The 27366-nt window shown below is 41.0% G+C and overlaps 1 protein-coding gene across 1 annotated transcript in view; it reads left to right on the forward strand.

Annotated features, from left to right (window-relative positions):
- Positions 1 to 15609, forward strand: part of SPP2 (secreted phosphoprotein 2) — a 52194-nt gene extending 36585 nt beyond the window's left edge. Inside the window, exons 7-10 of the mRNA XM_031651717.1 lie at positions 5003 to 5057; positions 6011 to 6061; positions 8398 to 8493; positions 15500 to 15609. Coding sequence (XP_031507577.1) covers positions 5003 to 5057; positions 6011 to 6061; positions 8398 to 8483 — 192 coding nt within the window. The 3' untranslated portion in view covers positions 8484 to 8493; positions 15500 to 15609. The remainder of the gene's footprint in view (positions 1 to 5002; positions 5058 to 6010; positions 6062 to 8397; positions 8494 to 15499) is intronic.
- Positions 15610 to 27366: the final 11757 nt, after the last annotated feature.

Consider the following 27366-nt stretch of genomic DNA (forward strand, 5'->3'; position numbering starts at 1 on the left):
TTAATATTTTTGTTCAGTTTTTCAAGATTTAACTCTAGTGAAAATTACATTAAAATATTATAAAATTTCTACTTCAAGAATTACACATAAAAGTTAATTTTCCCATATAATTAACATACTCACGCCTTAACTATTTTGTCTGGAAGTACGTTTCAGAATTAGAAAGTAATGAAACTAATGACTGAGACACTCCTATCACAGAGGATGGCCTTATTGGTACAAAGAGAACTTCACACAGTTTATTAGGACTTTCTCCACAAAAAGTTCAGTTGAGTATGGCCTTATTGATTGATCCCATTCACACTGACAACTTCTGAAGGTCATCTCCCAGCTGATCTCTGAACTTGTTCTGGAGCCATAGTTGAAGAATCTTCGTTTCTTAGTGCTGGGGCGAGTACCATGGGCCTCCTTCCTTAGATCCTATTGAAATATTTAGGAAGTCAAATACATTCTGTTGTAACACACTCATACACTGTGGCCCAGCTAACACAGAAATGACAAGGACCATGCTTATCGCTTCACAAGTCTTTTGTTAGTCTTGATTTGTGGTTCATATGAGAAAAAAGATGGTGGGGAGGAAGACAAGCACAGTGCTAACCTTTGTGGAGTTTATAGACATGTCTGGGGGAAAGGTGTCCACTAAGCAGGAATTACCCTGTCAGGCAGGCACTGGGGGCTACATAGTGAGAGGAATTCAGGTCACGTGGGGAGCAGACAGCTTATCCCAGGAACTGACCTTCCAGCCAAGATTCAGAAGGCGGGTATACGTTAGAACAAACAGGGCAGAGTGTGGAGGGGGAAGGGTATTTCAAGCATAGGGGAAATCATGTGGAGTACCCTGAATTGCCAGGAAAGCTGGTAGGTTGAAATGGATAGAACTCTATTACAACAGGAATGAGAAAAACATGGGGAGGGAGGCACAAGGTGGAGCTGGAGGAACACTAGCAGTCAAGATGGACTTTGAGGGTCCTGTTGACGATGTCTGGCTCTATCCTGAAGACATGGGGTTATGAAAGGGTTTTAAATGTGTGTGTGTTGGGAGTGGAGGAGGGTAACCGAATCAGATGATGAACAGATTGGAACTAGGTAAGAATAAATATGGAGTAAATATGAAGTAAATAAGAGGTGAGAGAGAATGCTGACTGGGTCTAGGGCTTAGTAGTGAATGTTGAGAGAAATGGATTCTGGTTCATTTTATGACCTTCAACACAAAATGAATTTAGTAAATGGCCAGCTAAGTTAACGCCTCTTCCACCCCTCAATGGGAAAATGGGTTCTGGTTGTTTGCAAAGCCCACAAATCTGTTGCAACTTTCTAATTGCATAGTGAAGACCACTCTCTTTTCTTCCGATTTCAAGTTTTCTAAGAAGACTCAGATATTAAGTTAGCCCTTGTGAAAAAACTAGATCTTAAAATAAACTCCCAGGTTGCTTGTTCTTAAAGCTTAGGTGATCATAAACATTTTTGAGCAAATTTATTTTTAAAAATTCTCAAATTAAAAAAATTCTACAATTCAAAAGGAAAGAAGAAAGCAGATAGAGACTTGAGTAGTTCCTGGAAACTCTGAAATGAATTTCTTGCATGAAACAGAGAAGAAATGAGAGAACAACTGGTAATCATTTTCAGTGAAAAAAATGGTGATATTATAAATATGAAAGACATTAGATTAGGATAAATTTAGTCATAGAACAAACAAATTATCGTCAGAAGGAAGAAATAGAAGAAACAAAACTGAAAAAAACTCCCAGAGTAATAAGAATAAAGATCACTTGAAAAACACATAGAGAATGTAGAGGAATTTCCAGAGTAAGGAATGTAAGATAAAGAAAAATGGAAGCCATGGCAAATAAACCCCAAAATCCAAATTATGACTAATAAGGACTTAGAGTAAGTCTGGCAAGGACATAATGAGAGACCTGAATATAAAATCTTTGGACTTTCCATGACATAATTTTTTAAAGTATAGTAACAATGAAAAATTGAGAAAATAATTTTCTAAATTTGCAAGTATTCTCTTATCCTTGACTAAATAGATATGTGAATTACTGTAGTTTTTATTATTTCTTTTACAATCCTGAAAGAGAAATGTGTAGAGGAGAAAAGCTTTCCATATGGTGCATAAGCACTCACTCAGTCTTATACTGGTGCAGGCGCCATCAGGAGTACAATGCTGAAAGGGTACAACGTAGTACAGTTGTAGGTTGGCGCTCTCTTTTTTTTTTTCTTCAGTTTCTAATAAGTGAGCTTGACTTTAGACAAATCCTTCTGATTTGGAGTGGATACGATGAAGTCAGCTAGGGTTTCCAATACGAGACCCAAAATAGTCCAAGAGAGAGAAACTGAGGAAGAATAATGACAGGAATTCTGAGCTCAGGGGAGGGGTGACAGGCATTTAATTTACTTACTGCCTTTCATTTCAAGAGATAGATATTCAACTAAAAGTAGTCTAAGCCAAAAAGAGGTAATTCCCTGGATCACATTCCCAGAAAGGAAGGAGAGAAGTTGGCTTCAGGGACAACTCGACTTAGGGTCCTTCAGCCCTGTATGTGCCACATTCTTCTCCTTCCCCTTCTCTCCCTGCCTCCCCTTCCCTATGCCCCTCCCTGTTCCTCCTTCCCCTCATTCCCCTTTCTCTCTCTCTCTCTCTCTTCCTCCCTTTCCTCCTCCCTCTCCCTCTCCTTCTCCTTCCTTCTCTGCCTCCTCCATCTTCTCCTCCTTCCTCTCTCTCTGTCTCTCTCTCTCTGTCACTGTGCCTCCCGCACTCCACGCCCACTCTTACTGCAGAGAGGCTTCCTCCTTGCAGCAGGAAGTAAAGCCTCAAGCTACTCCAGACTATGTCCTCTGTACTTAGGAGGGAAAGGAGGCATTTCTCTCTGCTGCCAGTTAGAGAAACCTCTCAGCATTTCCCCTGCTGGCCTGGCTTAGGTGTCCCCTTTTTTGTTCTTTTATACATATAACTTTATTATTAATTTATTTTAAATTTTATATATTTACTGTGTACAATGTGATGTTTTGATACTCCCCTTCTAAAATACATTTTGGTGGAGATGTAATTTACATACCATAGAATTCACCCTTTTTATGTGTACAGTTCAGTGCTTTTTAGTATATTCACAACTGCCACCACCATTTAAATCCAGAGCACTTTCATCACGTGGAAGAGAGACCCTAATAACAGTCGTTCTCTATTCCTCATTCCTCCCAACACCTGGCAACCACTAATCTACTTTGTATGTCTATGGATTTGTCCATTCTGATCGTTTCATACAAATGGAATCATACAGCCTGTGTTCTTTTGTGACTGACTTGTTTCACTTAGCATAACGTTCTGGAGGTTTATCTATGTTGTAGCATGCATCAGTGCTTCATTCCTTTTTATTGTTGCATTTTACAGAGCCACATTTGATTGATCCATTCATTCGTTGATCAACATTTGGTTTATTTCTCCCTTTTTGGCTATCACAGATAATGATGCTAGAAGCATTCATGAGCAAGTTTTTGTGTACACATATATTTAATTCTCTTGGGAACAGAATTCCTGGATCATATAGTAACTCGATGTTTAATGACCATATAGTGACTTTATGTTTAACTTTTTGAGAAACTGCCACATTATTTCCATAGCAGCTGTACCATTTTACATTCCCACCAGTACTGTATGAGGATTTCAGTTTCTATACATTTTTGTCAATACTTGTCTTTTTTATTTTAACCATTCTAGTGAGTGTGACATGGTACCTCATTGTAGTTTTTTGTTGTTGTTGTTGACAGAGTCTCACTCTATCACTCAGTCTGGAGTGCAGTGGCATAATCTCGGCTCACTATAACCTTTGTCTCCCGGGTTCAAGCAATTGTAGTGCCTCAACCTCCCAAGAAGCTGGGACTACATGTGTGTGCCACCGTGCATGGCTAATTTTTGTATTTTTAGTAGAGACAGGGTTTCACCATGTTGGCCTGGTTGGTCTCCATCTGCTGGCCTCAGCTGATCTGCCTGCCTCGCCTCCCAAAGTCCTGGGATTACAGGCATGAGCCACTGTGCCCAGCTCTCATTGTGGTTTTAATTTACATTTTTCTAATGACTATTGATTGGCCATTATACATCTTCTTTGAAGAAATGTCTGTTCAAATCCTTGCCTATGATTTAATTGCACTATTTGTCTTTTTATTGAGTTGTTTTGAAACATTTTCTCCCCCTCTGTGGATTATCTTTTACTTTCTTGATGGTGCCCTTTGAAGAGCCAAATTAAATTTTGATGAAGTCCAGTTTAGTAATTTTTTGTTTTGTTGTTTCTGTAGTCTTACATTAGGTCTATGCTCCATGTTGATTTGACTTTTGCATATGATGTGAGGAAGGAGTTCGACTTCATTCTTTTGCATGTGCATATCTGGTAGTATCAGCACTATCTGTTGAAAGGAATGCTCTTTCTCTCTTAAATTGTCTTGGTATGTGTCCCTTCCTGGTCCAATGACTGTGATGGAGGCCAAGAGACTACCTGTGACTGTCCAGGACAGGGAGGACAGCCTACCAAGACTCTTGGTAGAAAGACTGTGAGCCAAGCAACCACTTTACTTTGCGATGATTGCATGGACTTTTAGTGGTTTCATACAAACTTCTTGTGGACACCTTTTCCTACTGAACATATTACAATGACTTTGTAGAGAGAAAACTCTAAAATTTGACCTAAACTTAGTCTATGTGCAAGTCTGTGTAACAGGGTTTTGCTTTTCTGGAGGTCGACCATGTTTGGGAGTACATTCTCAGTCTAGGGGAAAGATCTGTGGGCAATTTAAACTTCACGTAGGTTGCTCTTCCCCATGTGCTTTCTTAGACTTACATGTTTGATACCATATAAAGTTATTTAATATAATATACTGCCTATTTCATTAAAAATGGATTATATAACATATATCAGAGTCTTCCAGATGACATTTACATTTTTCAGTGTCTTTTCTTTTTCTTTCTTTCATGTGCTGAAACATCCTGATGCCTGAATTTCTTTAGATGATTTTTGGGGACATGCTGGGATCTCGTAAATGGAGAAACAATTCTCCATTTGGTAAGTTAAGATTTGTTCTTTTTAATTTTTTTTCTTAAAATAACTTCATATTGCAGTTCTTTCCTAGTGAGTCATTTAAAACTAGAAATACGTATGTATATAATCTTGCAACAATTACAGTCATAGAAAATTAACATTTTGGCGGGGCGCGGTGGCTCAAGCCTGTAATCCCAGCACTTTGGGAGGTCGAGACGGGTGGATCACGAAGTCAGGAGATCGAGACCATCCTGGCTAACACGGTGAAACCCCGTCTTTACTAAAAAATACAAAAAACTAGCCGGGCGAGGTGGCGGGTGCCTGTAGTCCCAGCTACTCGGGAGGCTGAGGCAGGAGAATGGTGTGAACCCGGGAGGCGGAGCTTGCAGTGAGCTGAGATCCGGCCACTGCACTCCAGCCCGGGGGACAGAACGAGACTCCGTCTCAAAAAAAAAAAAAAAAAAAAAGAAAATTAATATTTTGTTTTGCTTTTGCTTACTTTTTATCACTAGGTAGTAATGATACAGCTATTCATTTAGATATTTCTTTGTATTCACAACAGAGCTTTTCCATACATCGTTCCATTTAATGGCCCCAACATCTCTGCCAAGTAAACAGAGCCAGTGTTGGTTTTCCCCTTAAGAATGTGTAGCTGGGAGGATCAGGAGTAAACAGGCTGAATTCTATCGTCTTTCAGCCATACAACTAGATCTGATCATCCCTTTGAATGTCTTGGTTCAGGGAGGAAGGGCTCCTCTTCTTTCTTTCCCTGTGTGGCTTTTAATACAAAGTGGGTTGGGTTAGTGTTCTATGATTTAGGAGGCATTTTTCCTATTAGTGCTGATAGCAATAAAACTCAGTGGTGATCTCTTACTGCTTTTTTGCTTAAGAAGCATATTGTGGCATTCATAATGAAGTCATAGAACATTCTGGAATAGTGAGAGGAGTCTTGTCTTATGATTATTACTGTGTTACAGGTCTCACTCCAGATGAGTCCACAAGTGAACAATTTTATGATCAGTCACTTGGTAAGTGGCTTCTTTCCTGCTGTGCCACCAGACCCTTTTCTGATCAATCTGGTCAATTCCTGAGAAATCCTATTTCATAGCTGTTTCCAGTTTCATAGGAGTTAAATCTCTGAAAGACAAAATATTTTAAGTAAAAATGAAAAGAATAGTAATGTATAAACTTGCTTTGCAAATCATTAAAAAGATAGCCTTGAGGCACTAACTGACTTAAAAGTTACTAAGAATCAAAATATCAAATCTGGCTCAGGAAATAAGAATTCACCATTTTTTTCTGACACTCTCTGGAGCATTTAAAAAGTAGCATGAACTCTAATAACCTTCTCTTTTTAAATTTGAAAAATTTAATTTTTATGGGTACATAGGAGGTATATATATTTATGGCATATATGAGATATTTTGATGCAGGCATACAACGTGTCTAATGATCTTCTTTTTGCCATACTCAACCAAACTTCTCACCAAATGGATGAAACAAAGTTATTTTGTCCCTCTCCTGTACAGATCAGTTTTCTCATTTGGTCCTCATGATAGCCCTGTCAACCAGGTGTGTTACCTGCTTATATAGACGAAGAAAGCAGTAAGAACTCATGGCATTAATTGGCATATGCAAATTGCCTACCCTGTACTAATTGCTTAACACAATTTTCTTCTTCAGTGTCACAACCATTCTGTGAGGTAGCACTGTGTTCTTTCCCATTTTGTGGGTGAGCTAACTGAGGCTTAGTGAGTTTCCCTAATTTGCTTGTGGCTACATTGCCAATGCAGGACTTTAATCAGATTTGTCAGAATCTAAAACCTGTGCCTGTTTCATGCTGCCTCCCAGAAGAGCTGCAAAATCCACCTGATGTTCAGCATTCCCCATTAAAATGAATAACACAGATATTAACATTTCAGTGAGCTCAAAGTCTGACCTTCATTAGGCATACTCCAGTTTATTTGAAGTGCTAGAACTTATAACCTGATGCTTGTTTTTTTTTAAATGCTAGTTTTATATTTCATCCAAGTTGTCACTTTGGGAGAATATACAGTTATTACAACAGCATGACCACTGCTGAAACGTTTTTATGAGCTTTTCTTTTGGAATTGTCTTCAGAATCCATGGCTTTTTTTTTTTTTTTAGTCTCTGTCCTGGTGGCAAACATTTGCCCTTGGATCTGATGTTGGGAATATTCAAAAGATATTTGGAAATAAATCTGATTAATCAGATTAATAATCAACTTGGGTGTGTTGGTTATCTATTGCTATGTATCAAATTACCCGAAAATTTGGCAGCTTAAAACAACACACATTTATTACCTCACAGTTTCTGAGGGTCAAAGACCCAGGAGAAACTTAGCTGGGTGGTTCTGGCTCAGAGTCTATCGAAAGGTTTCAGACAAGATGTTGACTGGGCTGTGATCTCATCTGAAGCTTGACGGGTTGAAGGAGCCACCTCTAAGCCCACTCACATGTTGTTAGGAAGCCTCAGTTCTTCACAGGCTGGTGGACCAAGGGCTTCAGTTTCTCCCCATGTGACCTTTCCATAGGACTTCTGAATGTCCTCAAATAATGACAGCTGGATCCCACCAGAGATGATGATTTGATAGAGAGAGAGAGAGAGAGAGAAAGAGAGAGAGAGAGAGAATGAGCAAGCAAGAGCACCGAAGGCAGAAGACACGGTCTTTTATAAACTAATCTTGGAAGTGATATGACTTCACTCCTGCATAGTTTATTATTAAACACACAGGCGAATCCTGCCCCAATGTGGGAAGGGACTGCCCAGGAGTGTGAATACCAGGAAGCCATCTTGGAAACTGATTATTGCATTGGACAAATGCCATTTGGGCCTAAAAATGTTATATGGATATAAATTAATGTGACCAATTCTTTTATATGTCTTGGAAGAGATTTCTAAGCCAAAATCTAAAAACACATTGGGCCTGGAGGAGCATCATTGACACAGAAGTGCAGCTGTCTTGGAGACTGCTTTGAACATGATGATTTAATTTAATTCAACAAATGTGTGTGCCAAACACTGGGTAGGTCCCATGGAGGACTGAAAGATAAATGTGGCAGTTCCTGCCCTCGAGGGCATCCATGGTGGCTGAGACATCACATGTAGTAATACAGAGTGGGGAGAAATGAGCACTGGACCCAGCTGTAACACAACACAGGGGAGAAGGAGAGAGAGTGGAATAAGGAAGATGAAGTTATCACGCCCTCAGGTATTCTCATGGCAGATGGGTTCAGGTTATGCTTGTCACAATCCTTCTCATTAATTTGTAGTAACATTGTCCACACTGTCTCCAGCTCTTGATGTGACTGACAGAGCCTATGCTTCTCTTTTCTATCTTTAGAGATCATGAGAAGGGTTTTGCCTCCTGGAAACAGAAGATACCCAAACCACCAGCACAGAGCAAGAATAAATGCTGACTTTGAGTAACAGCCTTGAGGTAAGAAAATGCAGGTGCACACATGTGTATTTAGAAATAGAAGCTATGTGGAGTGAATGCCTTAAAACTGCCGGCCTCCAAATATCTACAATGTGCTATTCAAATCTTTGCCTTTTGGCTTCTATGACCTCCTTCCCAAGACTTCTGCTCAATTGCCTCTTCAATCTCATGCACCCTCAATTTTTTCCCATGACATTTTTATCTGTTGCCACTGATGTGATCAAGTCTATCCATTTGAGGAGCAAACAAACAACAAGGGCACAGCCCCTTCTTTTGGCCCATCTCATCCATCTAAGCAACTACCTTCCCTCCATTCTTCCTTCCCTGCTAAACTTTTTGACACAACTGTAGTCTCTGGTTGCTTCCTCAACCTCCTCACCTCACATCTATGAAATACCATCTAGCTTCCTTTTCTTGATGTGTATTTTATTTATTATTTCTTAATTTATTTTTTGAGAGGGAGTTTCGCTCTTGTTGCCCATACTGGAATGCAATGGCATGATATTGGCTCCCTGCAACCTCTGCCTCTTGGGTTCAAGCGATTCTCCCACCTCAGCCTCTCTAGTAGCTGGGATTACAGGCTCCTTCCACCACACTCAGCTAATTTTTGTATTTTTAGTAGAGATAGGGTTTCACCATGTTAGCCAGGCTGGTCTAAACTCCTGAGCTCAGGTGATCTGCCTGCCTCAGCCTCCCAAAGTGCTAGGATTACAGGTGTGAGCCACCGCGCCTGGCTGATGTATACTTTAAATACTGGTGAGCATTTGTATAATCTCCTTAGTTTAGTTCTTCCCCTATTCTGTAGATTACTCTTTTATCTCTTCTTCTTGCTTGACTTTAACTATCAATGATGCATAATTATTTCCAAATACTTGTCTCTTACCACACTCTAAGTCCGGATCCAGGCCTTTATATCAACTGCCTATGTGGCATTGCCATTGTGTATCCTGGGTGTCCCTGAAACTCAACTAGCTTCCTCAAGTTCCCTTTCTTAATTGATGACATTACCATCCACCTAATTTGCTTAAGCTAAAACTCTTGAGGGCATCACTGACTCCCCTTCATCCTTCATCTTCTTGGAATGTACATTGGGGTCCGGTCTTATTCACTTCCCCCACACATTTCTCTGGCATTGGTCCATCACTTCACTACCATCACCAATGAACTATTGATTGTATTCTTGCCTCAGGTTCTGATCCCACAATGTCTACCTTGCTTACTGTCTTCAGGTTTATCATGAAACATGGAGGAGACTCTGATCCTTGCCCCATATAAACTAATGCTTGCTTCACTTGTGGGACTGAGCAGAGGTGGGCAACAACTAGACACTGGGCCAAGAGGAAGAACAGCCTATCTGCCCCAGTTCTATAGAAAGCTAGAGATGGAGTCCAGGTTTATCACACTGGCACTGAGCTTCACAGAGTTTCACATGTGTATAAATTCCCAGTTACTAGGGCCGAGATGGGAGCAAATGTAGCTATCATGAAGGGCACACCTAAGAGGAATGTCAAGAAGGAATTGTAGACATCAATTCCATGCATAGGTATTTTACATGCACACATGTGCACACACAAGTTAATAATGAAGCTGGAGTGTTCACGGGCTTTACAGTCTTCATAACACTGCATGCTTTCAGGATAAAGTCCAAACTCCCAGTGTAGCTCACAATGGCCTTCATGACCTGGGTCTGCCCACATCTCCAGCCTACCTGGCTGCTCAGCTCCTGAGGCATTGAGGTACTTGTAGTCCCTCCAGCTTCTGCCTCTACTGGGACCATCCACCTGACTAGTTCTGCCTCACCGTTCAGGTCCCAGCTCAGTTGTCGCTTCCCTTTGGAGGTCTATGTTGACATCACAAGCCACCGCCACTGAATCAGAGATGATGTCCCTCTTTGGGCCTCTGTAGGGTCCTCATCACAGGGCACTGCAATTGGTTGTTTCCTGTCACCCATCTGACTACCAGACTCCCCAAGAGGAGGTCTCAAGGAACTTCAACTGCCACTGTCTCCCAGTGCCCTGCACACAGCCCAGCACACTCAATAAATAGCACTCAGTAAATATTTTTTAAGTGAATGAAATCCTTCACTTTGGGTTCTTGAAATTCTTTTACCAAAAACATAAGTTAAGCATAGTATAATTAATTTTTAACCATATTGAGATTTGAAAGAAGTCAACTGACATTTTACTAAAATAGAAGGGAAATTCACCAGTGAGGCCTTCTTGGATGAAAGATACAAATGGTAGGTTTTCTTTTGAATGTATGGCACAACTCTAAATATAAAAACTAGCTCCATACTGAGATCGAAATCTACTCATTATGAAGAAACAGACACATCATATTCCTTTTATATAAATGTAAATGATATCTTTCTTTTTCTTTACAGAATATCATGGGTTGGGGCAGGGAGGATAGAGTTCTCAGTGGATTGGCTATATTTTGTTTATTGTAACATGATAATGTTGGATGTGTATACATATGTGTATTGCAATATAAATTCATCATCTGATTTTTATGAAGAAGTTGATCACTCAAAACATTTATTTTTAAAGACAGCTGCAGCCCTGACCTGAACATGGGATTTGACTGAAGTCCCAGTTATATCTCTGTCCTCCCGTGACCTTTAGCAGGACAGGTTTCTACACCATGCTGGGTTCCCTGCAATCACAGAATGAGGCTGGTGAGGCCGGCACAGTGAGTCTAGTGAAGAGGCCAATCCGATGGGATCTGGAATCCATGGGCCTGATTCTGAGCCTGCTCTCCCATCTGCGATAGTGATCCAGTTCCTTAACCTCTCAGGATGCAATTCCTTCAAGGGTTTATTATTACTTTTTTTTTTTTTTTGGTCTATACTAGACCACAAGCTTCCTTTTTATTTTGAGACAGAGTCTTGCTCTGTTGCCCAGACTGGAGTGCAGTGGCACAATCTCTGTTCACTGAAACCTCCACCTCCCAGGTTCAAGCAATTCTCCTGCCTCAGCCTCCCGAGTAGCTGGGATTGCAGGTGCATACCACCATGCCCAGCTAATTTTTCTATTTTTAGTAGAGATGCAGTTTCACCATGTTGGCCAGGCTGGTCTCAAACTCCTGACCTTAAGGGATCCACCCACTTTGGCTTCCCAAAGTGCTGGGATTACAGGCATGAGGCACCATGCCGACCATAAACTTCTTGAGGATGCATTCTCCTTGTTAATTATTTCAGTTTTATAAGAAGTAAAAATATTATTAATGATATGTCTATATGAAATTATGAAAAATATCCTTCGTCAATTTCATAGTGCTAAGAACAGTGTATAGATTACAATCAATCAGACTGGGAGGAAAGAATGAATGAATGCATGACCAGAAACAAAATTACTCTTTCTAAATTGTGAGTGACATTTTTCCACCGGGGAGCTCTTTAAAGGCAGAGACTTTGGCTATTTGTTATGAAATCCCCAGAGCCCTCAACACTGTTCTAGGATTCTTTCATGTTGCCAGAAAACGATTTGATATATGAGTAGATAGTGAAATGTAATATTTAAATAAAATACTCTGAATTTTTTTCTCATTTATTGCTCTAAGGTACGAAATGTAGAAAATCAGGTCCCAGCTCCCATGTTGAAAAAAATCTCTTTGAGAATCTTAGACTTTCTTATCTTTGTAGCTGGAATAGTTCTGACTTTTCAATTATGTAGTGACCAGAAGCCCCTCAGCACCCAAACCATAGCAGTGTGAGTGATGCATTTTTCTTTATGTCACAATCTTGATTGTTAGTGTGGAGTTCCTAAACTATGCCCAAGAGCAGCAAAGGGGGCAGTTCTTTTTGAGGCCTTTTGTCAATAAGGGCATAGTAAAAAGAATCATTCTCATAATTTTATCCATTTATTCAACAGATGTTCATTAAATGCCCCTCTGTGCCTGGCCTCTGTGCCTGGCCTCTGTGCCCACGAATATCACAGCTCTCAAGAATGCCTGGGCCTGTGTTTGGACCCATTCGTACATTCCCTTGCATAAACGTTGGAACAATCAAATGAAGTTTTCTTCTTGTCATTCTCTCTGTTTCATGGAGGAGGAAGCAGAGGCATTTAGAGGCCCCTGCCCTCAGAGATAGTGTTGGGATTGAGACTGAACTCTTGATGTCTGTCTGTTTCCAAAGCCTCTTCCCTCTTCCTTCCTGTTTTTCTCACATCTCCGTATTTAAAAAAAATAGGATGAGAGGGCAAAACTTCAAGGCTTATTTGTTTAAGAAGCATTTGTCATGTGTTGGGTGAAACTAGAAATGTAGTCACCAACTAGATGGCAAAGACTTTAACTGATCTAAAGTGTTAGAAACATACTTGCTTATCATCAACTATGTGGGAGGACCGGTCCCTAAAACCCGCACCACCTCTGCCAGCTTTCTGAGTGATTTCCACATTCAGGTATCAGATTCATTCGTGACAACTTCTCATCATGGTCTCCCATGACAGTCCCCCTACTGAAGAGAGCCAGATGCTCCACAGAAGACAGAAAAGACCCAACCGAGACTCCAGAGGCACAGACATGGCGATGTGCAGTTGTATTCATTTACACTTTCTCTGATTCACATTCACAGCACATTGTATTAATTGCTGCATCAAGTAGAGTTGGTTCTTGTTATCTGAGGCAGCTATCATCTATAAAGTTGCTTCGAACATTGAATTAGTGAATACTAAACTATCGCTCATGTAGGCAATCCAGGGTTAGAGTTCTCTGAGCCTCTGTTCCCAACGTTTTCCTCAACCGATTAGTATATAACCTTGTTTCATGTGTGTTTCTGTTTAGATGCTGTATTTAATAGATACTGTTGACTCATTAACAATGAACTCATGGGCAATAGTGCTATAATTCATGCCTGAGTGAAGCTTCTCTAACACACATATATTTTCTCTGTAAGGCACATCACAGCCTTTTTGCACTTAGAAACACTTGACAGCACTATACTTGAGGGCTATTTTAAACAGTGACATCATCAACAAAAAGCACAAAAATGCAAAAATTGGGGCATTAAATAGACCGCGAAAAGGACACTTGTTGACAGCAGGAGAGCTGAGACATGGAGGTAGAGCGTTGCCTTGATTGACCTCAGCTGGGAAGGTGTGAGAAGGATGACTCCAATCTTTTGCTGCTCTGTGCCTGTCTGAGAATGAATGAGAAAGCACCATGAGTACTGATTTTGGGATTTCAAATAACTATTAGTTAGCAGTGAGTAGGCGAATTCACAAATACAGCATCTGTGACCAATGAGGATTGACTGCAGAGCGGGTTCGGGCCCCTCGTTTATCCCTAGCTTCTCATTACTCTCCCTTGATCTCTTCTCATCCTGTCTTTTTAAAAACGCCATCTGCGTGAGTTCCCCAGGGCCTCATGCAGTCTCTCGTCCTGCACCCGACACCGCCCTGCTCTGTAGCCACTTCACTGCTGTCCCATCCTCACGTCCACCCCTTCTCCTCCTGGACCTCACGGCCGTGTCGGATGTGGATGACCACTCCTTCTTTCTTGAAACCTTCTGACCTCTGAGATTTGGTCCCCTCTCAGGCCAAGACTTCTTGCTCTTCACAGACCGGCTTCTTCCTGCTGCCCCTGAAACCACGATGTTCCCCAGGATTCCAGCCTTGGCTCTCCTTCTGCTCATGGCCTTCCCTCTCCTGGGTGATGCCAAGCACCCCCAGGGCTTTGACACCCAGCTGTCTGGGGATTCTTCCCCCTCTCCTCCACACTGTCCCTCCAGCCTGGACTCCAAGCTTGAGTCAACGGCAGCCTGCCAGACACCTTCGTCTGGGTATTCCATACCACCTTCAAAATGCGATTCTTCCCTCGGAGAGTCACTCTTCCCCCTGTCTCCAACCCATCTTCCAAGGGCCCCCAGGGCTGAGGCAGATGCATCTCAGACCTCCTCCCCACCTCACCCAGTTGGTCACCGAGGTCCGCTAACCCTTCCTCCGAAATGTTTCACAGCTCTGTCCGCTCCGTGCTGTTGGCTCCAGTTCCAACTGCATCTCCAGCCTGCTATGTTCAGCATTTTCCTGGTGGCTGTGTCTTGTTGCCCTCAAAGGCACCTGTGCACTGTCGTCAGAGTCGTTTTATCACGAGTCTGGGACCTTGCTCTGCCGGAGGATGGGGATGAGTTCCCTCAGAGTGTGCGCCTCAGCAGTCCTCGCCCACACACCTGGCAGTGCGCTGCCTGTCTGTCCCCAGCCTTGTGTGCCGCTTCTGTCTCCTGAGTCACATGGGAGAGCCTCACACAGCTGACTGTTCTCCTGGGGCCCGAGTCTGGGTCTCACCTCCACTCTCAGGCCCCCTCTGCTGGGATACAGTATCCCCACCCCAGCTTATCCTCCGAGTTCAGCGAACATGTCCTCTCCAGGAACCCTTTTCCTCGGGTTTCCTGCACATGGGTGTCTCTGGAATTGGCATTTACCAAGCTGTACTCTAACTACCTCCACCCCCTTCACTAGGTTGTGGGAGATTTTTGAGGTCAAAACTATGCCTCATTGATCTTTGTAACCCCCAGCAAATGCTCAGTGCATACGTGTTTATCAAACAGATGAACTGATAAATGGATGAATGGCTGGAGGGAGTATCCTGATCTCCAGCCCCACACCCGCTCACAATGGCAGCTATGGACAGCCTACTCTTTTGCTTTTGCTTGGTTCCTTCCTTTCTGACCTCACGCCACAAACACCTTCACAGACCAGCCTGGGGCCCAACACCTGGCTGCAGCCCCTGCTTGGGGTCTCTTTGATTCTTCCCTTTATGAGATTTGAGCTTCCTTTCTGGGGCTGTGTGTCTGCTCCCCAGACCCAGTTACCTGTTCTTCCTCCTGTAGGCGTCTCTCGCCCTTTTGGTTTGTTCAAGGAGCTGCTGCTTCGCATAGCTGCTCTAGTGTCTTGTATCATCGGATCTAATTTTGAGTAATGCCCAGGAGTCCCGGGTCCCGGGCCTCCAAAGCTGGAATGTGAATGCATGCTGTGGTGGTCTGACCCTCACGCTCCTTTTCTCTTAACAGCAAAATGCACTGGAAGGAAGAGAAGTTCCAACAAAGAATGATTTTGTGAATTCTGTGATTTTTCTTCTGATCACTTTCAATCTGTAATAAATGCCTTATTTTTCTGGTAAGACTTTGTCTTTCATTGCCTGGTTGTTGTTTTTTTTTGTTTGTTTTTGTTTTTTAAAGTAACATTATGAAATTTTTCTCTTCCCTTGGAAGAGATGGGACTCTCTTCTGGAGAGAGACAATAGTAGCAAACAAATACTAGGCCTGGAATATTAGATCCTTGCTTAGCCACGGTCATTGGCCCAGGAGAGTGCTGGGGTGTGTAAGGGGTACTGGCATCAGAACTATCTCATGTGTTTTAGAAATGTGTCCTTTGGGATTGTGGCAGCCAATTTCGATTTGTGTTTACAACATAAATGTATATTGAACTTTACTAAATGTCTTGAAATTATCTCATTTTGTTCTCCTTGATAAATAAAAGAAACTAATAAGATTGGTATTAGCTAAGGATTTTAGGAGTTGAGGACTCTCAAAGTGACTGGTGTATTTCAGGTCAATTTACAATGGTTGTAAATTTCTTGTTATTAGAAAGGCAAGCAGCTCAGTGTCAGAAGAGCTCTGTCTTTCTCTTTATGTTTGATTTTTTTTTTTTTTTGAAATGGAGTCTCGCTCTGCCGCCCAGGCTGGAGTGCAGTGGTGTGATCTCAGCTCACTGCAAGCTCTGCCTCCCGAGTTCACGCCATTCTCCCGCCTCAGCCTCCTGAGTAGATGGGACTACAGGTGCCTGCCACCGCGCCTGGCTGATTTTTTTGTATTTTTAGTAGAGATGGGGTTTCACCGTGTTAGCCAGGATGGTCTCGATCTCCTGACCTCGTGATCTGCCCGCCTCGGCCTCCCAAAGTGCTGGGATTACAGGCATGAGCCACCACGCTCGGCCTGTGTCTGATTTTAATTTTGAAAAAGTCATCCATGGAGCTCAGGGGACTTTCAGGACAGTGAAACTGCTCTATATTATACTGAAATGGGAGATGCATGACATTATGCACTGTGGAAACCCGGAGGATGTGCAATGCAGAGCGCACGCCCTAATGCGCCACACTCAAGCCAGATGTTAATGGTAGAGGAAATTCTGTGGGGTGAGGTTTAGGGTGGGGAAAGGGGGTATCTGAGAACTCACTGTTTTCTGTTCAACTTTTTAAGAAACCTAATCCTGGTCTAAAAAATAAAGTTTATTAATAAAGGAATTATCTGGTGCCTTAGGAGTAAGAGGTATCACAGTCATCATTGTCCCCATGAAAATACCCTTGTTGCTTCTTTTCCTCCGGGTTTCTCAGTCTAGGGAATCAATAGCAAAGCGAGCTTTCTATCAAAGCAGGTATCGCCAGGAAGAGGTCCAGAGGACTGGGGCTTTTGTTCTCCAAGCCACTTCCTTAGAAATGTGCTCCAAATTGGTTCCGTTCCTGGAGCCAGGCCTGCTTTGGGGCTGATTGAGCAGTGAAAGAATTTGAGGATGTGAGAATCCCCCAAACCAATCACAGTCTCCTGCTAGGACTGAAACCCACATGCGTTACCAGGGCAGTGGCGGAAGACATCATCAACCCTTGAAAACTATTTCCTGGATGCATGATACACTAAGTCATTATCAGTCATTTGTGCCTGGGTGTAGATGTGGCTATTTAATTCTGCTCCATAGCAAACTGCTTTACTTATTACAGCTTTTAAATGTCTGATAAGGCTAGTCGCTATCTCACCCCAATTCTTCTATAATTTTTCCAGAACTTTCCTGAATATTTTCATATGCTTATTTTATTTCAACTGTAGGATCAACTTGTCAGGTTATGAAGAAAACTCGGATAGCATTTCAAATCAAATTAATAGCATCAAATTTACAAATTAAGTTAGAAAAACATGACATCTTTGGATTTTTGAGTTTTGCTCCATAAGACTAAAATATATGTTTCCATGTACTAAAGTCTTCCTTTATGCCCCTCTGGAGTTTAAGAATTTTCTCATATGTGTTCTGCATATTTCCCTTAAGATTTATTTATTGCTATAATTCTTTTCATTGTTATTATAAATGGGATCTTTTGTCATCATATTTCATAATATAAAATTGACTAACATATATTAAGATTTTGGCCTCTCTTCCTGCTGACTTTTCATATTGTTACTAATAGATTTTCAGCTGACACTCTTGAATATTCCACGTATTACAGCCATAACTTTTTCAAATAATATTAATTTTGCCTTCTTTTCATTTTTTTAAACATTCTTTCTTTCTTTTTCCTATTTTCTTTGATGAGTCTATTCCAACAGGACTAAATGCCAGAGTGATGATAGACTCCGCTGTGTCCCGTTCCTTACTTTGACAGCATTCTAAGAAGCACTTTAGTGTTTCACCACGGACAATGCTGACGTCAGTTTGGGTGTAAGAGGATCTATATTCTTAAGCACATTAAAGTTGCATCTGTTCTTCCACTATTAAAAGCTCACAACACAAATGTATATTGAACTTTACTAAATGTCTTGAAATTATCTCATTTTGTTCTTCCTTGATTAAAAAAAAGTAGAATGCATTGTTAACAAATCACTGTATTGAACCATCTTTGCTTTCTTGGGACAACCCCACTTGGTCATGGTTTACCACTCTGTAAATACGCCGTTGTTTCATTCAGGTTGTTTATATTAAGCTCCCTAAGTGAGAACCGACTGTAGTTTATTCTATGCTGTCTTTGTTTGGTTTTGGTGTCCGGGTTGTGAAGTCCCTTCCATCTCTATCGTCTCTCCACGGCATCGCCTCCTGTCCCAACAACCTCCAACACTCTGGTCTAGTAAAGGACCTATCTTTAAACATCCTCGGAGGGTGGGTGTGATTTTTCTTTATGGTCTGAATAGAATATTAACTGTATATAAAGTAATATATATTAATTTACATATTTTTGTAATCTGCCAATTTTTGAATTCAACAACCTTTTCCAAGCCTTTTTCTTCCACTTTCTTCTGGAAAGTTGGCAAAAATACTCTTCATTTTTATTTCACTTTCTTCTGGAGAAAGAGGATAGTAGCAAACAAATACTAGGCCCGGAATGTGAGATCCTTGCTTAGCCACGGCCATGGGCCCAGGAGAGTGCTGGGGTGTGTAAGGGGTACTGGCATCAGAACTGTCTCATGTGTTTTAGAAATGTGTCCTTTGGGATTGTGGCAGGCAATTCCATCATTAACCTGGCTACCAGGCCCCAGCTCAGCACATGCCTTCTCAGAACACTGCCTTTCCTTGGGCATTAGCAGACCAGTAGGAATAGAAATACACGTAGTGGGGAACACGGCTGTGGGCAGCAACAGAGACGTCACAGAAGATGCAGATGGAGGCTGTGGGACCCACATACTCTGCACCCTCAGCCGAGCCTGTTTCTGAAAACAAACATGATCTACTTCCTTCAGACTGGAATCCAGGTGCGTCATTAATTTTCTATTAAACAAAGAGAACTGTGGGTTTTTTTTGAGTGGAGCACACCTGTCCCCACTTGTGGGATTGCAGAATGTGGTCGCTGCCAGGATTCCCTCTCAGCTCTCACCTCTGTAGAAATCCCGGCACGACACAGTGGAAAGCCCCTCTTTTAAAATGTCTGGGTGCCACTGCGAGGCCTGCAGCAGAACAATTTTGGCCTCTCTCCAGAGGCGGGTGTGACTGGAGCCAACTTGTCTGGAGTGACTTTTTCACTATGAAACTATCAGCAGCACGGACGAGCGAAACAATGTTGCATTATTTAGAGCCCCTGTGAATGTGCACACCTTTTATAAATGGACTGTGTTTACCCTCCTGTCCCTTCACAGCTGGGATTAAAAATTGCCAGAGTTCAAATATTTAATGTTCTGTCTTGTTTTCTATCCTTGGAATGTTTCAGTGTCGCCTGACTTGTTGCCAACACGTACGCCACATTGTTCCTCCCTTGCCCAGGTTACCGCATGTATGAGAAGCTGGACAGTCAGTTCTTGTCACCTTTGGTGATGTGTCAGCCTGAAAATCAGCTGGTGCCCTCCTCAAGTTTGGAGGCAGCTTCCTAGGGCTATTCTGATCCATGTTATTTTTCTTTCCAGGTTGCGACAAGAGATTTAATTTTGATCATGAGAATAATTTTATATTGCATTTCACAATACGTTGTTTCATTTCTTCAGTGATTTTGGAATGTTAGTAGACACAAAAGGATGTATGTAAGAGAAGTGGGAAAGGGCAAGTTATGAATTACTCTATAGAATGTTATGTACTGCAAATATGACAAATTCTATCTTTCTTGCTCAAGACCCCTGTCAGATCAGACTGCTTGGCAAGAGGAAGAATTTGAGTGAGAAAGTGGTGCTTCCAGATATTTAGCAGACCAGGCTGAGGCCTGATGTCTAAACACAGGCTGCGAGTGGCACTGCATAGTTAGGGGCCCAGCTACAGTTGCTATGGGAGTGGCTGGGGCCACTGGTCCAAGGAACACATGAAATCTCTAACTGGGGTGAGCTGTAGGGAGCATCCAGGATCAGACAGGGACAAGGGAACAATGGCAGTGTCTTAGTCTGCTTGGGCAGCAATCACAAGATACTATAGACTGGGATGCTTAAACAACAGACATTTATGGCTCTCACAGTCCTAGAGGCCAGGAAATCCAGCACCAAGGTGCCAGCAGATTTGGTTCCTGGTGAGTGCCTTCTTTCTGGCTGGTGGCTGACTTCTCACTGTGCACTTGCAGTGGAGAGAGAATGAGCTCTGACCCCTCTTCCTCTTCTTATAAGGAGACCCGCCAATCCCATCACAGAGCCACACCCTCAGGACTTCACCTAAACCTCATCTCCAAATAATCCCCATCCTACTGGGGATTAGAGCTTCAACATATGAATTTTGAGGGTCCGTAACAGTCATGGAGCATCAGACACACCAGAGCCGTTACACACTCCACTGACCACGGGAGCTCTGAGAGCTGGGGTCCCATATTTAGCTGCTGACCAACTTCACCCCCACTTCCCTGATCCAGTGCTAGCCAGTCCCCCAGATCAGCAGGAGTGCGTCTGCTGCATCTCTGGACTCTCACAGTTGCTACAGTCCCAGTTCGGCCCTCCAAGATCACCCTGCCAAAGGACTCCCCAGGGTAAGAACCGGTCTTCCTGGAGGTACCAACAGGCAGAGAAAGAGAAACCTCCTCAATTTGCTCATTCTTATTGATTTTCCAACCACGTTTATTTCCATGGAACAGCAATGGGTCAGTGACAGAAGCCACAGTCTGAGACCTGCAGATTTCTCAAACGCACACATATGAGTTTGCATATGTACCCCCAAACCACACCTTTTCTTGTTCCCTCTTTCGATTCCACCTTCACCTGTGCCCTCCACCACACCAGGATATTCTGTACAACCCCTGAGTGGGGCCCCAGAGCTGACCTCTTCCTTGCCCAGCTCAAGTCTGTACATCTCCCTCCTGATATTTTTGTGCCCTTATAATGTAGGACGTGGTTTGGGTCCCAAATGTCTGTGATGGATTCCCATGTTTTCCTTCCTTGGTAGTAGATTGCTTTGGCTATTATTCTTTTATGATCCAATTTATGCAAAGTGTCAAGCATTTATTTTCTTAACTTTCTTAAGTTAGTAATAAAATGAGCTGAATATTTCCCTTCACTGTCCATTATTGTTTTGTGCTATTTGTTGTGCAGACCTTTATTTCAAATGCTGTCTACTCATTTCTACATCCCATTTGAACGTGACTATATTAATATATTTAATGGTCAGTTTCTCAATCAATATTTTACTTGCTAATAGGTTCACCCTGACCGAACCCTTGGACTATTGACTAGGAGGAAATCCCTTTTATAAAAATAAAAATATTGAATTTTCTTATCCATCACGTAAGATGCTTAGAAGTCTCCACTCTGTCTTAACAAAAAGTAAAAGCTGAACAAACTGAAAACTCAAGATTTTTAGATTCTTACATTCTTAGGCTTGTCAGAGAAGTTAGGTCACAGGACAAACTGCTGATCTTAAAGTTGGAGAGATAGACGGGTGAATACAGAGAGTCACAACTTTCCAGAGCAGAAATCTACAAGCATAAGCCTGTGGGGAAACAACGCCAGGGTAGGGAAAGCTGAGCTGTAATTGATGAATTGCTGAAGGCTCAGGATGGACAGGTCTGAGTTTTAAAAACTCCAGGGGATGCACTCAAAGGACGTCTCCACACATTTGTGTTTCACCCTGAGATGCTCTAGCATCCTCACAGTGAACATTGGAGAAAAATACCCCCAGGAATCATATTTACCTTTCAATAAAAAAATTACAAAACATACGAAAAGGGAAAAAACCTTACAGTTTGAAGAGACTGAATAAATATCAGAACCAGAGTCAGATATGGCAGGAATTTTGGAATTTTCAGTGTAGGAATAATTTTTAGAACTCCAAAACTATGATTAATATGCTAAGGGCTTTAATGAAAAAAAAATAGACAACATCCAAGAGCAGATGGATAATGTAAGCAGAGAGATATATATTCTAAGACAAAATTTAAAAGAAAGGCTAGAGATTAAAAATATTGAAAGAGAAATGAAGAATGCTGTTGATGGGCTCGTTAGTAGACTGGACATAGACAAGGAAAGAATCTCCAAGCTTGAGGATATGTCAATAGAAATTTCCAAAACTGGAAAGCAAAGAAAAAATGACCAACCCCACCCCCCATCCCCAACCAAAAATAAAACCAAACAAATAACAGAGCAGAATATCCCAGAACTGTGAGATGACTATAAAAAGCATAACATATGTGTAATGGGGATACTAGAAGACAAAGAAAGAAGGGAAGAAACAAAGCAATATTTGAAGCAACAATGACTGATAGTTTCTCCAAACTAATGTCAGACGCCCAAACTACAGATCCAGGAAGCCCAGAGAACACCAAGCAGGATAAATGCCCAAAAGAAATACACCTGGGCCAGGCACATCATATTCAAACTTCAGAAAAATCAAAGATAAAAAGAATGTCCTGAAAGAAGCCAGAAGAAGAAAACACCTTACTTATAGAGAGGCAAAGATACCAATGACATGTGACGTTTTCTCAGAGACCCCGCAAGCAGGGAGGGAGTGGAGTGAAATATCTGAAACGTTGAGAGAGGAAACCCACTTCTTTACTCTGCATGTAATTATCCTTCTTACGTGAAGGAGAAATAAGAACATTCTTAGACAAAAATTGAGAGAATTTGTTGCCAGTAGGCCTGCCTTTGAAAGAAGTGTTAAGAGAAGTTGTTTGATGAGAAGGAAAATGTTATAGGTCAGAAAGTTGTATCAACATTAAGAAATGAAGAGCATTGGAGAAGGAATAAGTGAAGATAAAGCAAAACTTTTATTGTTCTTATTCTTATTTGATCTAACAGATAATAGTTTGTTCAGAATAACAATAGCTACATTGTGTTCTAATATATATATAATATGTTTATGCATAAATGAAATAAATGGCAACAATGACACAAGGAAGAAGAGAGGGAGAAGTTAGGAATATTTTGTTATTATAAGGTACTTGCACTACCCATGAAATGGCAAAGTGTTATTTAAAAGTGGACGTGGATTAGTTGTAATGTGTGTTGGAAACTCTGAGGTAATCACTAAGAAGAGTACAGAAAGAGAAAAATAATATGCTAACAAAAGAGAAAATAGCATCATATAAAATGCTTAATTGAAATAAAAGGCAGAAACAGTGTAGAAGACAAAAATAAGAGCAAAGAACAAGTGCAACAAACAAAATAGTAACAAATTTGGTAGATATTAGTCCAATGATCTCAATAATCACTTTAAACATCAATTTCCTAAATATTAGATTGGTGCAAAAGTAATTGTGGGTTTTGCTATTACATTTTTTTGTTTGTTTGAGCTGGAGTCTCACTCTGTTGCCAGACTGGAGTGTAGTGGCGTGATCTCAACTCACTGCAACCTCCGACTCCTGGGTTCAAGCAATTCTCCTGCCTTAGCCTCCCGAGTAGCTGGGATTATAGGCACGCACCACCATGCCCAGCTAATTTTTGTATTTTTAGTAGAGACGGGGTTTCACCATATTGACCAGGTTGGTCTCGATCTCCTGACCTCGTGATCTGCCCACCTCAGCCTCCCAAAGTGTTGGGATTACAGGCGTGAGCCACCGCGCCTGGCCTGCTATTACTTTTAATTGCAAAAACTGCAATTACTTTCACACCAACCTAATACATCAATTAAAGACAGAGGTTGTTTCAATGGGTCAAAATATGACCCACCATCTTGTCTAAAAAAAGCCCACTTTAAATATAAAGACACATAAAAGTAAAGCTATGGAAAAGGATATATCATACTAACACTAATCAAAAGAAAGCAAGAATAGTTGTATTAGTTTCAGACAGAACAGAATTCAGAGCAAGGAAAGTTATCAGGGTTAAAGAGGGTGACTATATAATGATGAAGGACTTAATACTCCAAGAAAACAACAATCATTAATGTGTATGTGCCTAATAAAAGAGCATCAAACTATGTGAGACAAAAACCAATAAAACTGCTTAGAGAAGTAGATGAATCCACTATTATAGTTGGAGTTTTTAACATTCTTCTATCAGAGATGGACAGATGCAGCAGGCAGAAAATCAGGAAGGACATAGTTGCACTCAATAGCACCATCAATCAACTGGATGTAATTGACATCTACGGACTACTTCATCTAACAACAGCATATTACACATTCTTCTCAAGCTCATATGGAATACTCACCAAGATGTAGCACATTCTGAACCGTAACACACCTTAACAAGTTTGAAAGAATAGAAATCATGCAATGTCTGCTTTCATACCGCAGTGGAATTAAATTCGAAATTAGTACAGAAAGATAGCTGAAAAATTCCCCAATACTTGGAGATTAAACAACATACTTTTAAGTCACAAATGGGTCAAAGAAAATCTTAAGGGAAATTACAAAAAAAAAATTGAACTAAATTAAAATGAAAATACAGCTTAATTTGTGGTGTGCTAGAAAAGCAGTGCTTAGGGGAATTTTTTAGCATTGAATGCATATGAAAAAGAGGAAAAAAGCTCTGAAATCAATAGTCTAAGTTATAACTTTAGGAAACAAGTAAAAGAAGAGAAAATTAAATCCAAAGTAAGCAGAAGAAATATAATAAATATTAGCACAGAAATCAGTGAAACTGAAGATAGGAACTCAACAGAGAAAAGTCAATAAAACCAAAAGCTGGTTCTGTGAAAATATTAAAGAAATTTATCAGCCTCTAGCCAGGAAAACAAAGAAAACAAGAAAAGAAAAGAAAGAAAAGAAAAAAAAAAGAGATAACACAAATTACTAATATCACAGTAAAAGAAGGAACATCACTACAGATCTCATGGACATTAAAAGAACAATAAGGGAATGCTATGAATAAATCTACGTCCACAAATTTGATAACCTAGATGAAACAAACTAATTCCTTAGAGGATACAATTTGCCAAAACTTACACATTAAAAAATAGACAATTGGAATAAGCCTATACCTTTAAAGAAATAGAATCAGTAACGAATAACCTTCCAAACAGAATGCTCAAAGCCCAGATGGGTTCACTGGTGAATTCTACCAAACATTTAAGGAAGAAATTATACCAGTTCTCTACAGTCTGTTCTAGAAGTTAGAAGCAAAGAAAATGCTTCCTAATTCTATGAGGCCAACATTAACTTAAAACCAAAACCAAACAAAGAGGTTACAAGAAAATAAAAAATATATAGACCAATATCGCTCTTGATCATAGATGCAAAAATTCTCAACAAAATATTAACAAATCAAATATAATAATGTACAATCAGAATTATTCAAAACAATCCCAATAAAGATCCAAGGAAGGTATTTTGTGGTATCTATACTGATTCTAAAGTGTATATAAAGATGCTGAAAACCCCAAATACAGAAATCAAGAACAACAAGAAAGCCAGAAGATTGATACTACTCAACTTTAAGATGTAAGTAGAACTCATCAAAGAAGGTATACAAATGGCAAAGGTATACAAATGGCAAACACGCATATGAAAAAATGCTAAACATCACATGCCATTAAGGAATTGCAAATTAAAACAACAATGTGATACCACTACACATCTACTAGAATGGCCAAAAACCAAAACACAGACAATTCCAAATGCTCCTGAGGATGTGTAATAACAAGAACACTCATTCATTACCGTGGGAATGCAAAATGGTACAGCCACTTTGGAAGACAGTTTGGTGGTTTCTTACAAAGCTGAACATACTTGTACCCTAAGATCAAGCAATCTTGTTCCATGGTGTTTACCCAAATGATTTGAAAACATACACTTGGATATTTACAACAGCTTTATTTATAATTGCCAAAGCCTGGAAACAACCAAGATGTCCTTCAGTTGATAAATGGATAAACTGTGGCATATCCAGACAATGGAGTATTATTCAGTGCTAAAAAGAAATGGACTATTAAGTCATGAAGACATGGAAAAAAACTTAAATGTATGTTACTAAGTGAAAGAAGTTAATCTGAAAAGACTACATGCTGTACAATTCCAACTATATGACATTTTAGAAAATGCAAAGTTATGGAGACAGTCGAAAGATTGGTGGTTGTGAAGGGTTGGGGATAGGAAGGGATGGATAGTTGGAGCACTGGGAATTTTTAGGGCAGTGAAACTATTCTGTATGATACTATATTGGTGGGAAAATGTCATTATACATTTGTCCAAACCCCCAAAATGCACAACATTAAGAGTAAACCCTAATGAAACTATAGATTTGGGGTGATGATGTGTCAATGCTTGTTCATCAGTTGTAACAAAGGCACCACTGTGGTGTGGGATGTTGATCATGAGAGAGGCTGAGCATGTGTGGTAGCAGGGAGTATATGGGAACTCTGTCCTTTCTACTCAGTTCGACTGTGAACCTAAAACTTCTCTGAAAATTAAAGTTTATTAATTTTCGAAGAAGGAGCCTGACCCAATGTCATGATTCATGTGACACATTTTGGGTTGGGGGGTTGGTAGTTATACTTGTATTGGTTTCCTATTGCTGCTAAACAAATTGCCATAAACTTAGTAGATTAACACAATTCAAATGTATTACCTTACAGTCCTGGAAGACAGACATCTGCAATGGGTCTCATTGGGCTAAAATCAAGGTGTTGGCAGGGCTGGTTCCTGCGGGGGCTCCGGGGAGAATGTTTCCACGTTCTTTCCACTTCTAGAGGCCACCTGCATTCCTTGGCTCATGGTCTCTTCCTCTGTCTTCCCCATGTGAAACTCCAGCCTTGGTTTCCATCATCGTATGGCCAGCTTTCTCTCAGACTCTGACTCTCTTCTCTCCCTTTTGGAAGAGCCTTTGTGGTTACATTGGGTCCACCTGGGTAATCCAGAATAATCTCCTCATCTCAAGATCCTTAACCTAATAACACCTTTCCCTTTTACCATGTAGGGGAACTGTTACGGACTGAATTGTGTCTCCCAAAACCCGTATGTTTAAGTCCTAATCTCTGGTTTCTCAGAATGTGGCTGTATTTGGAGAGAAGGCCTTCAAAGAGGAAATTAAAATAAAATGAGTTCATAGAGGTGGGTCAACATGAGCAGTGTCCTTATAAGAAGACGAGATTAGGACACAGACACACAGAGGAAACATGATGCAGAGATACAGGGAGAAGACGGCCACCCACAAGCCAGGGAGGCAGGCCTCAGGACAATCCAAACCTGATGACACTTTGATCTCAGACTTCCAGCCTCCAGAATTGTAAGAAAATAATTTTCTACTGTTTAAGTCACCCAACCGGTGGTATTTGGTTATGGCAGCCCAAACAAAACGGAAGTAGCATATTCACAGATTCTGGGGATGAGGATGTGAACATCTTT

Source organism: Papio anubis, chromosome 10 (genome assembly GCF_008728515.1).
Source record: "Papio anubis isolate 15944 chromosome 10, Panubis1.0, whole genome shotgun sequence".
In the NCBI taxonomy this organism is placed as follows: Eukaryota; Metazoa; Chordata; class Mammalia; order Primates; family Cercopithecidae; genus Papio; species Papio anubis.